Here is a 13814-nt window from a genome sequence, read left to right on the forward strand (position 1 = left end):
ACTGGGCCTTTGAGGGAATACCCTCACCTGGCCCAGTTCTCTGTTCCTTCTTTTGGAAAATTAAAAAAAACATGAGAGGGGAGGATTTCCAGCCCCCCGCTCCCTCCCCTTTTAGTCGCCTTCTACAACACACAGGGAATACGTGGGAAGTATTCTTTCTCCCCTATCCCCAGGGAAGTAGGGCCTTAGTGTATGTGTGAAAAGGCACATCAAAAAGGAAGTGGGGCCTCAGGTGTGTGTTCAAGACAGAAATATTCTCATGTAATATTAATATCCTGAACAAGGGATTAATAGACTGTCATAATTAACTTCAGGAATGAAGCCAGATCATGTAACTGTTTGCCTTAAACTAAACCCTACATCCATTTTGACTGTAATTAATTCCACACAAAATTGCAATTATCTAAGAATCACCTTGGACTTTTTATACTAAATCAATTTTGGTAGTGAAAATGATAATGACTACTTTACCTTTTGAAGAGAACATGATAATGGCTTCTTTAAGTTTTATATACATGTAATATGCACACATAAGGGAACCCAAGATCTAATCACATTAAAAACCTAAGTAACAACAACTTGACCAAAATGCAACTTACAAACTCAACATTTTTAAGCACCATGATCCATTTTCTTAATTATCCTCCTTTAACATCATTAAAAAGTATATTTAGGAATAATATATCTAATTTTTACAGCATGTCAGTTTCACAATACCTAAATCAGTACATCTCATTTTAACAATACCAGCCCCTCAATGATATGAGGATCCATACACCAGTCTAGCCCTTGTTAAACCTTAACCAAATTAAATGTTATGAACTATCAATCCATCAAACTTGACTTAGGTTTAAAGGAACAATCCAAGATATTAAGAGATATTTGCTTACAAAAACCATTCTTACAACTAATTTATTCATATCTTTTTAATCACTTCTTTTCCATATCCTGCATTAGTATGGTAGTGCCAAATACGTGAAGAAAAGGCTTCATTTGCTCAAATCCATCCTCTAGCCCCCTTATCCACAACCAGGCACCACAGAACTTTCCAGGTTTCCTCCAGATGCTTCAATATATTTCTTTCTTTCTTTCTTTCATACTATTCGCCATTTCCCGCGTCAGCGAGGTAGCGTTAAGAACAGAGGACTGGGCCTCTGAGGAAACATCCTCATCCAGCCCCCTTCTCTGTTCCTTCCTTTGGAAAAAAAAAAAAAGAAAAAAAAAAGAGAGAGGGGAGGATTTCCAGCCCCCCGCTCCCTTCCCTTTTAGTCGCCTTCTACAACACGCAGGGAATACGTGGGAAGTATTCTTTCTCCCCTATCCCCTATTCAATATATGTAAAACATAATAACTGGCCATAAATTTACGCTATACAGACATGCACAACCAAGGATTGTACAATAATATTAAAGTAACTTGCACCAAAATTATACTAAAACATAAAAATACTCTTGAATCCCTTTTAATCAATGTCTATCTTGACACCTGCTCCCACCTAAACTCTCTCAATGGGATGGCAATGACAAGAGTCTCCATAACTAGTAAAAGCCAGTGCTCTAAGTACAATAACATTCTTCAAGGTTTCAGTTTCTGTTTAAAAAGAGCAAAAATATAATACTCTATCACAGACTCAATTACTCAAAATATTATATCCAAATGAAACCACTTCATTTAGCCAACAGTACAAACTTCAAACCAAGAGTTGTTTTCGTTTCACGTATGCTTTCACACTCCCTAAAACTAGTTTCAACAATATGACGAACTTTAATCTTCCTATCCATACAAAATATGTCATAAAATATAAATCAAATTACAAAAAATAATATATATCATGTGTGTGCTTAGACATATCAAACATTCTAATTTAAATCAACAGCACCTATTATTCTTTATATTCTTATTATGGAGGACAATGGTTGAATCTTCAAGTGTAACCATAACTTCGGCATTTTCATTTGCAAAATCTTCAACAACACAGTTAAAGAGTTTCTCAACATTGCTGCCCATCTTGCTTGATGTTTCAAACACTTTCCCACCCACCTATTTTGTAAAATTGGAGAAATATAGAAATATGAGTAACAGGTACTACCACCCACACATTATGTAAAATTAGAAATTATCAGCAACAGATATTCCACACATACACACATATATTTATTAAACCACAAAGCAAAATAATAACATTATTTCCTAGTATTTTTATTCTCTTCTCCCTTTCTTATGTGTAATATTCATTGTTTCAGGAACAGCAGCATGTTTTGCAACTTCTGAGGATAATATCCTATTTCCTATACCTAATTAATCACCATGTATTCTACAACAAATGTGTTAATCATAATGGTTCTTATACAATTTAAAATATACATTTAGTCATTTTCAAGTTACCACAAAGCACAATGGACATATAAAATAAACAGTGATTCTTGACTGATCTGAGAACAAATGAGAAATTCAGTGAAAGGGGCAAAAATGGGGAAGCGGTAAAAGAAAATAATGAGGTGAGAAGATTGTTTAGAACGACTGCTGAATGTATCCAATGACAAGGTGGCAGATGTAATGTGTTTGGGTTGGGGAGGTGTGCAAAAAGCGACATGGAAAATGGTTTGGTGAAGAGAGAAGTGGTAAAAGCCCTGTGTTATGTGAAATGTGGCAAGCAACTGGAGCAGTTTGTACTGGAATCGAATTTTGAATTTCTAAAGAAAGGGGCTGTGTTTTTGATTGGTTGGTTAGGAATTACAATGCATGTATGGATCACAGTAAGGTGCCTGAGGATTGACAGAATGCATGTATAGTGCCACCCTAAAAAGGCAAAAGGGACAAAGGTAAGGGTTCAAACTACATACATATGTTTGTTGGGTGTATCTGGTAAGTTGTGGAATGGTGATTGAGAGTGTGAAGGCATGTACAAAACATTAGATTGGGAAGAACAACATTTTCAGGAGTGGATGAGATGTTTGTATGAGTAGAAAGAGAGGAGTGTGTCATACCTTCCACTGTGGCAGCAGGTTGTGTTTACAGTGGCTCATTCCTTGTATGAGCAATGAGCCAATGCTTGGCTCGTAGGCATAATTGGATCATTAAAGTCTATATCAAGGGTTTTTTCTTAAACCATGGCTATGGGCCCTTATGGTAATTTCACTCGATCATCATCACCAATTGTCAAGTAATAACATTGATGAGTATCTAGTATATTTCTTTTTTCTTTTTTCTAACCCCTACATATATATGGGAGTTCACTAGTTACAGAGCCTATTGCCATGGCCACCCCCTTGAGCGAGTTCCAGAAAGGAACAAGCATTGAGAAGGAGTGCAAATGACTGGGAGATGTACATATGAAAGCAGCAGGCAGTCAAGAGGCTGATGCAAGGGTTGAAAAAGAGGGCAAATGAGAATTGGGATGAGAGAATTTCATTAAACTTTAGGGAGAATAAAAAGATGTTTTGGAGGAAGTAAATAATGTGTGAAAGATAGAACAAATGGGATCATCTGTGAAGGGGACAAGGGAGGAAGTGATAACAGGTAGTGATGGAGTGAGTATTTTGAATGATTGCTGAATATGTCTGATGATAATGGCAGATGTAGAAATGTTTTGGTTGTAGTGGTGTGTAAAGTGAGAGAGTCAGGGAGAGTGGTTGAGAGAAGAGAGAAGAGCTGGTGAAAGCCTTGCAGAAGATGAAATCTGGCAAGATGGCAGGATTGGATGGTACTGCAGCTGAATTTATCAAAAAAGGGGGTGACTGTTTTTTTTTGATTGGTTGGTAAGGCTATTCAATGTATGTATGGATCATGGTGGAGTCCCTGAGAATTGGCGGAATGCATGTATAATGCCATTGTATGAGACAATGAGTGAGTGTTCAAATTACAGAGGGTAAGTTTGTTGAGTAAACCTGAAAAATTGTATGAGAGGGTCCTGATTGAGAGGGTGAAGGCATGTGAAGAGTAACAGATCGGGGAAGATCAGTGTGGTTTTAGAGGTCGTACAGGATGTGTGGATCAAGTGTTTAATTTGAAGAATGTATGTGAGAAATACTTAGAAAAACACATGAATTTGTATGCGGCATTTATAGATATGGAGAAGGCATATGATAAGGTTGATAGAGATGCTCTGTGGAAAGTCTTAAGAATATATGTTGCAGGAGTCAGCTGCTACAAGCAGATAAGTTTTTATCAAAGGTGTATATCATGTGTACGAATAGGAAGAGAGGAGAGAGACTAGTCCCCAGTGAAGGTTGGTCTGCGACAGGGATGTGTGATGTCCCCACAGTTGTTTAATTTGTTTATGGATGGGGTGGTTACGGAGATAAACGCACAAGTTTTGGAGACAGGCAAGTATGCAGTCTGTTGGGGAAGAGAGGGCCTGTGAAGTGAGTCAACTGTTGTTTGCTGATGATACAGCAACTGCAAAAGCTGTTGCCTGATTTCTGAAAAGTGTGTGAAAGGAGAAAGTTGATAGTGAATGTGAATAAGAGCAAGGTTATTAGGTTCAGCAGGGTTGAGGGACAACTAGTTTGGATGTACATTTGAATAGTGAGAATCTGGAGGAAAAGTGATGTTTTAGATATCTGGGAGTGGACTTAGCAGCGAATGGAACCCTGGAAGCTGAAGTGATTCATCAGGTGGAGGAGGGGGTGAGTTCTAGGAGCAATGAAGAATATGTGGAGAGAATATTATCTTGGAAAGCAAAAATGGGTGTTTGAATGAATAGTAGTTCCAACAATAATATATGGTTGCGAAGCATGGGCAACAGAAAGGGTTGTGCGGAGGGTGGATGTGTTGAAAACGAAACGTATGAGGACAATATGTAGTGTGAGGTGGTATTATCAATTAAGTAATGAAAGGGTAAGAGAGATGTGTGGTAATAAAAAGACTGTGGTTTAGAAAGCAGATGAGGTTGTAAAATGGTTTGGAAATGTAGAAAGAAAGAGTGAGAAATGGTTGGCAAAGCGGATATATGTGTCAGATGTGGAGGGAACAAGGTGAAGCAAGTGAAAGGAGTGCACAGAACAGAATGAATTGGAATGATGTGGTATCCTACGGTCAGTGTTCTATCACTAGACTGAACCAGGCCATGTGAAACCTCTGGAAAGGTCTGTGGGGCCTGAATGTGGATAAGGACCTATGGTTTCGGGGCATTACACATGACAGCCTGAGAATGAGTGTGAGAGGATATGACCTGTTTTCATCTGTTTCCTAGTGCTACCTTGCTAAAGCTGTTGGTGGCAATGCTGTTTCCTGTAGGAAGTGGTAGTACCAGGAATGGATGAAGGCAAGCATGAATGGGGGAGGAATGGGATGTATTTAGGGAAGCAGTGATAGCTTGCGCAAAAGATGCTTGTGGCATGAGAAGTGTGGGAGGTGGGCAGATTAGAAAGGGTAGTGAGTGGTGGGATGAAGAAGTAAGATTATTAGTGAAAGAGAAGAGAGAGGCATTTGGACAATTTTTGCAGGGAAATAATGCAAATGAGTGGTAGATGTATAAAAGAAAGAGGCAGGAGGTCAAGAGAAAGGTGCAAGAGGTGAAAAAGAGGGCAAATGAGAGTTGGGGTATCATTAAATTTTAGGGAGAATAAAAAGATGTTTTGGAAGGAGGTAAATAAAGAGCGTAAGACAAGGGAACAAATGAGAACTTCAGTGAAGGGGGCTAATGGGGAGGTGATAACAAGTAGTGGTGATATGAGAAGGAGATGGAGTGAGTATTTTGAAGGTTTGTTGAATGTGTTTGATGATAGAGTGGCAGATATAGGGTGTTTTGGTTGAAGTGGTGTGCAAAGTGAGAGGGTTAGGGAAAATGATTTGGTAAACAGAGAAAAGATAGTAAAAGCTTTGCAGAAGATGAAAGCCGGCAAGGCAGCAGGTTTGGATGGTAAGGTTATTTAATGTGTGTATGATTCATGGTGAGGTGCCTGAGGATTTGCGGAATGCTTGCATAGTGCCATTGTACAAAGGCAAAGGGGATAAGAGTGAATGCTCAAATTACAGAGGTATAAGTTTGTTGAGTATTCCTGGGAAATTATATGGGAGGGTGTTGATTGAGACGGTGAAGGCATGTACAGAGCATCAGACGGGAAGAGCAGTGTGGTTTCAGAAGTGGTAGAGGATGTGTGGATCAGGTGTTTGCTTTGAAGAATGTATGTGAGAAATACTTAGAAAAGCAAATGGATTTGTATGTAGCATTTATGGATCTGGAGAAGGTATATGATAAAGTTGATAGTGATGCTCTGTGGAAGGTATTAAGAATATATGGTGTGGGAGGCAAGTTGTTAGAAGCAGTGAAAAGTTTTTATTGAGGATGTAAGGCATGTGTACTTGCAGGAAGAGAGGAAAGTGACTGGTTCTCAGTGAATGTAAGTTTGCAGCAGGGGTGTGTGATGCCTCCATGGTTGTTTAATTTGTTTATGGATGGGGTTGCTAGGGAGGTGAATGCAAGAGTTTTGGAAAGAGGGGCAAGTATGCAGTCTGTTGTGGATGAGAGAGCTTGGGAAGTGAGTCAGTTGTTGTTCACTGATGATACAGCGCTGGTGGCTGATTCATGTGAGAAACTGCAGAAGCTGGTGACTGAGTTTGGTAAAGTGTGTGAAACAAGAAAGTTAAGAGTAAATGTGAATAAGAGCAAGGTTATAAGGTACAGTAGGGTTGAGGGTCAAGTCAATTGGGAGGTAAGTTTGAATGGAGAAAAACTGGAGGAAGTAAAGTGTTTTAGATATCTGGGAGTGGATCTGGCAGCGGATGGAACTATGGAAGTGGAAGTGAATCATAGGGTGGGGGAGGGGGCGAAAATCCTGGGAGCCTTGAAGAATGTGTGGAAGTCGAGAACATTATCTCGGAAAGCAAAAATGGGTATGTTTGAAGGAATGGTGGTTCCAACAATGTTGTATGGTTGTGAGGCGTGGGCTATGGATAGAGTTGTGCGCAGGAGGGTGGATGTGCTGGAAATGAGATGTTTGAGGACAATGTGTAGTATGAGGTGGTTTGATCGAGTAAGTAATGTAAGGGTAAGAGAGAGAGATGTGTGGAAATAAAAAAAGAGCGTGGTTGAGAGAGCAGAAGAGGGTGTTTTGAAATGGTTTGGGCACATGGAGAGAATGAATGAGGAAAGATTGACCAAGAGGATATATGTGTCAGAGGTGGAGGGAACGAGGAGAAGAGGGAGACCAAATTGGAGGTGGAAAGATGGAGTGAAAAAGATTTTGAGTGATTGGGGCCTGAACATGCAGGAGGGTGAAAGGCGAGCAAGGAATAGAGTGAATAGGATCGATGTGGTATACCCGGGTTGACGTGCTGTCAGTGGATTGAATCAGGGCATGTGAAGCGTCTGGGGTAAACCATGGAAAGTTGTGTGGGGCCTGGATGTGGAAAGGGAGCTGTGGTTTTGGGCATTAGTGCATGACAGCTAGAGACTGAGTGTGAACGAATGGGGCCTTTGTTGTCTTTTCCTAGCGCTACCTCGCACACATGAGGGGGGAGGGGGATGGTATTCCATGTGTGGCGAGGTGGCGATGGGAATGAATAAAGGCAGACAGTGTGAATTGTGTGCATGGGTATATATGTATGTGTCTGTGTGTGTATATATATGTGTACATTGAGATGTATAGGTATGTATATTTGCGTGTGTGGACGTGTGTGTATATACATGTGTATGGGGGTGGGTTGGGCCATTTCTTTCGTCTGTTTCCTTGCACTACCTCGCAAACGCGGGAGACAGCAACAAAGCAAAATAAAAAATAAATAAATATATATTTCCTTTTCTTTCATACTATTCGCCATTTCCCGCATTAGCAAGGTAGCGTTGAGAACAGAGGACTGTGTCCTTGAGGGAATATCCTCACTGGGCCCCTTCTCTGTTCCCTCTTTTGGAAAATTGAAAAATAAAAAGCGAGAGGGGAGGATTTCCAGCCCCCCGCTCCCTCCCCTTTTAGTCGCCTTGTACGACACGCAGGGAATACGTGGGAAGTATTCTTTCTCCCCTATCCCCAGGAATAATATATATATATATATATATATATATATATATATATATATATATATATATATATATATATATATATATATATATATATATTTATATTTTTTTTTTTTTTTTGCTTTGTCGCTGTCTCCCGCGTTTGCGAGGTAGCGCAAGGAAACAGACGAAAGAAATGGCCCAACCCACCCCCATACACATGTATATACATACGTCCACACACGCAAATATACATACCTACACAGCTTTCCATGGTTTACCCCAGACGCTTCACATGCCCTGATTCAATCCACTGACAGCACGTCAACCCCGGTATACCACATCGCTCCAATTCACTCTATTCCTTGCCCTCCTTTCACCCTCCTGCATGTTCAGGCCCCGATCACACAAAATCTTCTTCACTCCATCTTTCCACCTCCAATTTGGTCTCCCTCTTCTCCTCGTTCCCTCTACCTCCGACACATATATCCTCTTGGTCAATCTTTCCTCACTCATTCTCTCCATGTGCCCAAACCATTTCAAAACACCCTCTTCTGCTCTCTCAACCACGCTCTTTTTATTTCCACACATCTCTCTTACCCTTACGTTACTTACTCGATCAAACCACCTCACACCACACATTGTCCTCAAACATCTCATTTCCAGCACATCCATCCTCCTGCGCACCACTCTATCCATAGCCCACGCCTCGCAACCATACAACATTGTTGGAACCACTATTCCTTCAAACATACCCATTTTTGCTTTCCGAGATAATGTTCTCGACTTCCACACATTCTTCAAGGCTCCCAGAATTTTCGCCCCCTCCCCCACCCTATGATCCACTTCCGCTTCCATGGTTCCATCCGCTGCCAGATCCACTCCCAGATATCTAGAACACTTCACTTCCTCCAGTTTTTCTCCATTCAAACTCACCTCCCAATTGACTTGACCCTCAACCCTACTGTACCTAATAACCTTGCTCTTATTCACATTTACTCTTAACTTTCTTCTTTCACACACTTTACCAAACTCAGTCACCAGCTTCTGCAGTTTCTCACATGAATCAGCCACCAGCGCTGTATCATCAGCGAACAACAACTGACTCACTTCCCAAGCTCTCTCATCCCGAACAGACTTCATACTTGCCCCTCTTTCCAAAACTCTTGCATTCACCTCCCTAACAACCCCATCCATAAACAAATTAAACAACCATGGAGACATCACACACCCCTGCCGCAAACCTACATTCACTGAGAACCAATCACTTTCCTCTCTTCCTACACGTACACATGCCTTACATCCTCGATAAAAACTTTTCACTGCTTCTAACAACTTTCCTCCCACACCATATATTCTTAATACCTTCCACAGAGCATCTCTATCAACTCTATCATATGCCTTCTCCAGATCCATAAATGCTATATACAAATCCATTTGCTTTTCTAAGTATTTCTCACATACATTCTTCAAAGCAAACACCTGATCCACACATCCTCTACCACTTCTGAAACCACCCTGCTCTTCCCCAATCTGATGCTCTGTACATGCCTTCACCCTCTCAATCAATACCCTCCCATATAATTTACCATATATATATATATATATATATATATATATATATATATATATATATATATATATATATATATATATATATTTCTTTTCTTTTAAACTATTCGCCATTTCCCGCGTTAGCGAGGTAGCACTAAGAACAGAGGACTGGGCCTTTGAGGAAATACCCTCACCTGGCCCAATTCTCTGTTCCTTCTTTTGGAAAATTAAAAAAAAAAAAACGAGAGGGGAGGATTTCCAGCCCCCCGCTCCCTCCCCTTTTAGTCGCCTTCTACGACACGCAGGGAATACGTGGGAAGTATTCTTAATCCCCTATCCCCAGGGATAATATATATATATATATATATATATATATATATATATATATATATATATATATATATATATTTTGAAGGTTTGTTGAATGTGTTTGATGATAGAGTGGCAGATATAGGGTGTTTTGGTCGAGGTGGTGTGCAAAGTGAGAGGGTTAGGGAAAATGATTTGGTAAACAGAGAAGAGGTAGTGAAAGCTTTGTGGAAGATGAAAGCCGGCAAGGCAGCAGGTTTGGATGGTATTGCAGTGGAATTTATTAAAAAAGGGGGTGACTGTATTGTTGACTGGTTGGTAAGGTTATTTAATGTATGTATGACTCATGGTGAGGTGCCTGAGGATTGGCGGAATGCGTGCATAGTGCCATTGTACAAAGGCAAAGGGGATAAGAGTGAGTGCTCAAATTACAGAGGTATAAGTTTGTTGAGTATTCCTGGTAAATTATATGGGAGGGTATTGATTGAGAGGGTGAAGGCATGTACAGAGCATCAGATTGGGGAAGAGCAGTGTGGTTTCAGAAGTGGTAGAGGATGTGTGGATCAGGTATTTGCTTTGAAGAATGTATGTGAGAAATACTTAGAAAAGCAAATGGATTTGTATGTAGCATTTATGGATCTGGAGAAGGCATATGATAGAGTTGATAGAGATGCTCTGTGGAAGGTATTAAGAATATATGGTGTGGGAGGAAAGTTGTTAGAAGCAGTGAAAAGTTTTTATCGAGGATGTAAGGCATGTGTACGTGTAGGAAGAGAGGAAAGTGATTGGTTCTCAGTGAATGTAGGTTTGCGGCAGGGGTGTGTGATGTCTCCATGGTTGTTTAATTTGTTTATGGATGGGGTTGTTAGGGAGGTAAATGCAAGAGTTTTGGAAAGAGGGGCAAGTATGAAGTCTGTTGGTGATGAGAGAGCTTGGGAAGTGAGTCAGTTGTTGTTCGCTGATGATACAGCGCTGGTGGCTGATTCATGTGAGAAACTGCAGAAGCTGGTGACTGAGTTTGGTAAAGTGTGTGGAAGAAGAAAGTTAAGAGTAAATGTGAATAAGAGCAAGGTTATTAGGTACAGTAGGGTTGAGGGTCAAGTCAATTGGGAGGTGAGTTTGAATGGAGAAAAACTGGAGGAAGTGAAGTGTTTTAGATATCTGGGAGTGGATCTGGCAGCGGATGGAACCATGGAAGCGGAAGTGGATCATAGGGTGGGGGAGGGGGCGAAAATTCTGGGGGCCTTGAAGAATGTGTGGAAGTCGAGAACATTATCTCGGAAAGCAAAAATGGGTATGTTTGAAGGAATAGTGGTTCCAACAATGTTGTATGGTTGCGAGGCGTGGGCTATGGATAGAGTTGTGCGCAGGAGGATGGATGTGCTGGAGATGAGATGTTTGAGGACAATGTGTGGTGTGAGGTGGTTTGATCGAGTGAGTAACGTAAGGGTAAGAGAGATGTGTGGAAATAAAAAGAGCGTGGTTGAGAGAGCAGAAGAGGGTGTTTTGAAGTGGTTTGGGCACATGGAGAGGATGAGTGAGGAAAGATTGACCAAGAGGATATATGTGTCGGAGGTGGAGGGAACAAGGAGAAGAGGGAGACCAAATTGGAGGTGGAAAGATGGAGTGAAAAAGATTTTGTGTGATCGGGGCCTGAACATGCAGGAGGGTGAAAGGAGGGCAAGGAATAGAGTGAATTGGAGCGATGTGGTATACCGGGGTTGACGTGCTGTCAGTGGATTGAATCAAGGCATGTGAAGCGTCTGGGGTAAGCCATGGAAAGCTGTGTAGATATGTATATTTGCGTGTGTGGACGTATGTATATACATGTGTATGGGGGGGGTTGGGCCATTTCTTTCGTCTGTTTCCTTGCGCTACCTCGCAAACGCGGGAGACAGCGACAAAGTATAATAAAAAAAAAAAATATAATTTTTTCATAGTATTTGCTATTTCCCGCGTTAGCGAGGTAGCGTTAAGAACAGAGAACTGGGCCTTTGAGGGAATATCTTCACCTGACCCTCTTCTCTGTTCCTTCTTTTGGAAAATTAAAAAAAAACAAGAGAGGGGAGGATTTCCAGCCACCCACTCCCTCCCCTTTTAGTCGCCTTCTACGACACACAGGGAATACGTGGGAAGTATTCTTTCTCCCCTATCCCCAGGGATAGTGTGTGAAAGAAGAAAGTTAAGAGTAAATGTGAATAAGAGCAAGGTTATTAGGTACAGTAGGGTTGAGGGTCAAGTCAATTGGGAGGTGAGTTTGAATGGAGAAAAACTGGAGGAAGTAAAGTGTTTTAGATATCTGGGAGTGGATCTGGCAGCGGATGGAACCATGGAAGCGGAAGTGGATCATAGGGTTGGGGAGGGGACGAAAATTCTGGGAGCCTTGAAGAATGTGTGGAAGTCGAGAACATTATCTCGGAAAGCAAAAATGGGTATGTTTGAAGGAATAGTGGTTCCAACAATGTTGTATGGTTGCGAGGCGTGGGCTCTGGATAGAGTTGTGCGCAGGAGGATGGATGTGCTGGAAATGAGATGTTTGAGGACAATGTGTGGTGTGAGGTGGTTTGATCGAGTAAGTAACGTAAGGGTAAGAGAGATGTGTGGAAATAAAAAGAGCGTGGTTGAGAGAGCAGAAGAGGGTGTTTTGAAATGGTTTGGGCACATAAAGAGAATGAGTGAGGAAAGATTGACCAAGAGGATATATGTGTCGGAGGTGGAGGGAATGAGGAGAAGTGGGAGACCAAATTGGAGGTGGAAAGATGGAGTGAAAAAGATTTTGTGTGATCGGGGCCTGAACATGCAGGAGGGTGAAAAGAGGGCAAGGAATAGAGTGAATTTGATCGATGTGGTATACTGGGGTTGATGTGCTGTCAGTAGATTGAATCAGGGCATGTGAAGTGTCTGGGGTAAACCATGGAAAGCTGTGTAGGTATGTATATTTGTGTGTGTGGACGTATGTATATACATGTGTATGGGGGTGGGTTGGGCCATTTCTTTCGTCTGTTTCCTTGCGCTACCTCGCAAACGCGGGAGACAGCGACAAAAAAAAAAAAAAATTCAAGATTAAAGATATATATATATAATCTTGAAAATATAACTATATAAAATCCCTAAACTTATTGTCAACAATGAAAATCTTACCTCATCAACATAATCGTGAATATCATGGTAGTCAACCTGTCGTGCACTCGGATTATCCAACACCAAATCAAGCTTTGTTCCACAAAGATAAACTTTACAATTTTCTTCATGTTTCTGGACCTCTGACACCCAGAATTTGGCACGCTCAGCACTGTTAAAAGATTACATAATTATCAATAAATGTAAATACGAAAATGATTTTTAACACAGGACAGCATGAGAAAATTTGAAACTTTTCCATAAATTCATCGGGAAACATCTGTCAGTTAAAGAGCAGCTATTATGTATCAGACGGAAGAATTGTACAGGATGATATGTGCAGAAATAAATAACATGTTCAATAGTGAGATGGAATAGGAATGAGTTTTTAAGAAACATTAACAAGACTACTTAAAGGTCTTAACCCATACAAGGATCAAGGTCCTGATGAAATTCTAACCTTGTGTGCTGAAGCTGAAAGGTGTTGCTGGAGAGGGATAGAGTGCCAAGAAAATTCAAAAGGGCAAATGTCACACCTGTGTAAAAAAAAGAAAGGACATGAGGAACATGCACTGAACTACATACCAATTTCTCTGACAAGTGTAATGAAAAGGTAAAAGGGATGTGTGGTTATGAAAAGTGTGGTTGAGAGAGCAGAAGAGGGTGTATTGAAATGGTTTGGACACATGAAGAGAATAAGTGAGGAAAGATTGACAAAGAGGATATATGTGTCAGAGGTGGAGGGAAGGAGAAACAGGAGAACTAATTGGAGGTGGAAAGATGGAGTGAAAAAGATTTTGAGCAATCAGGGCCTGAACATACAGGAAGGTGAAAGGCATGCAAGGAATAGAGTGAATTGGAATGATGTGGTATACCGGGGTAGACTTGCTGT

At 40.9% G+C, this 13814-nt stretch overlaps 1 protein-coding gene across 4 annotated transcripts in view; it reads right to left on the reverse strand.

The window, feature by feature from the left end:
* Nucleotides 1-466: 466 nt before the first annotated feature.
* Nucleotides 467-13814, reverse strand: part of LOC139756545 (ras-related protein Rab-24-like) — a 369051-nt gene continuing 355703 nt past the window's right edge. For all 4 annotated transcript variants that reach the window (XM_071676111.1, XM_071676109.1, XM_071676110.1 and 1 more), the window contains 2 exons: nt 12944-13094; nt 467-2040 (listed from right to left, as the gene is read on the reverse strand). In XM_071676111.1, coding sequence (XP_071532212.1) covers nt 1870-2040; nt 12944-13094 — 322 coding nt within the window. In that variant the 3' untranslated portion in view covers nt 467-1869. The remainder of the gene's footprint in view (nt 2041-12943; nt 13095-13814) is intronic.

The sequence above is a fragment of the Panulirus ornatus genome, chromosome 22, assembly GCF_036320965.1.
Source record: "Panulirus ornatus isolate Po-2019 chromosome 22, ASM3632096v1, whole genome shotgun sequence".
Classification (NCBI taxonomy): domain Eukaryota; kingdom Metazoa; phylum Arthropoda; class Malacostraca; order Decapoda; family Palinuridae; genus Panulirus; species Panulirus ornatus.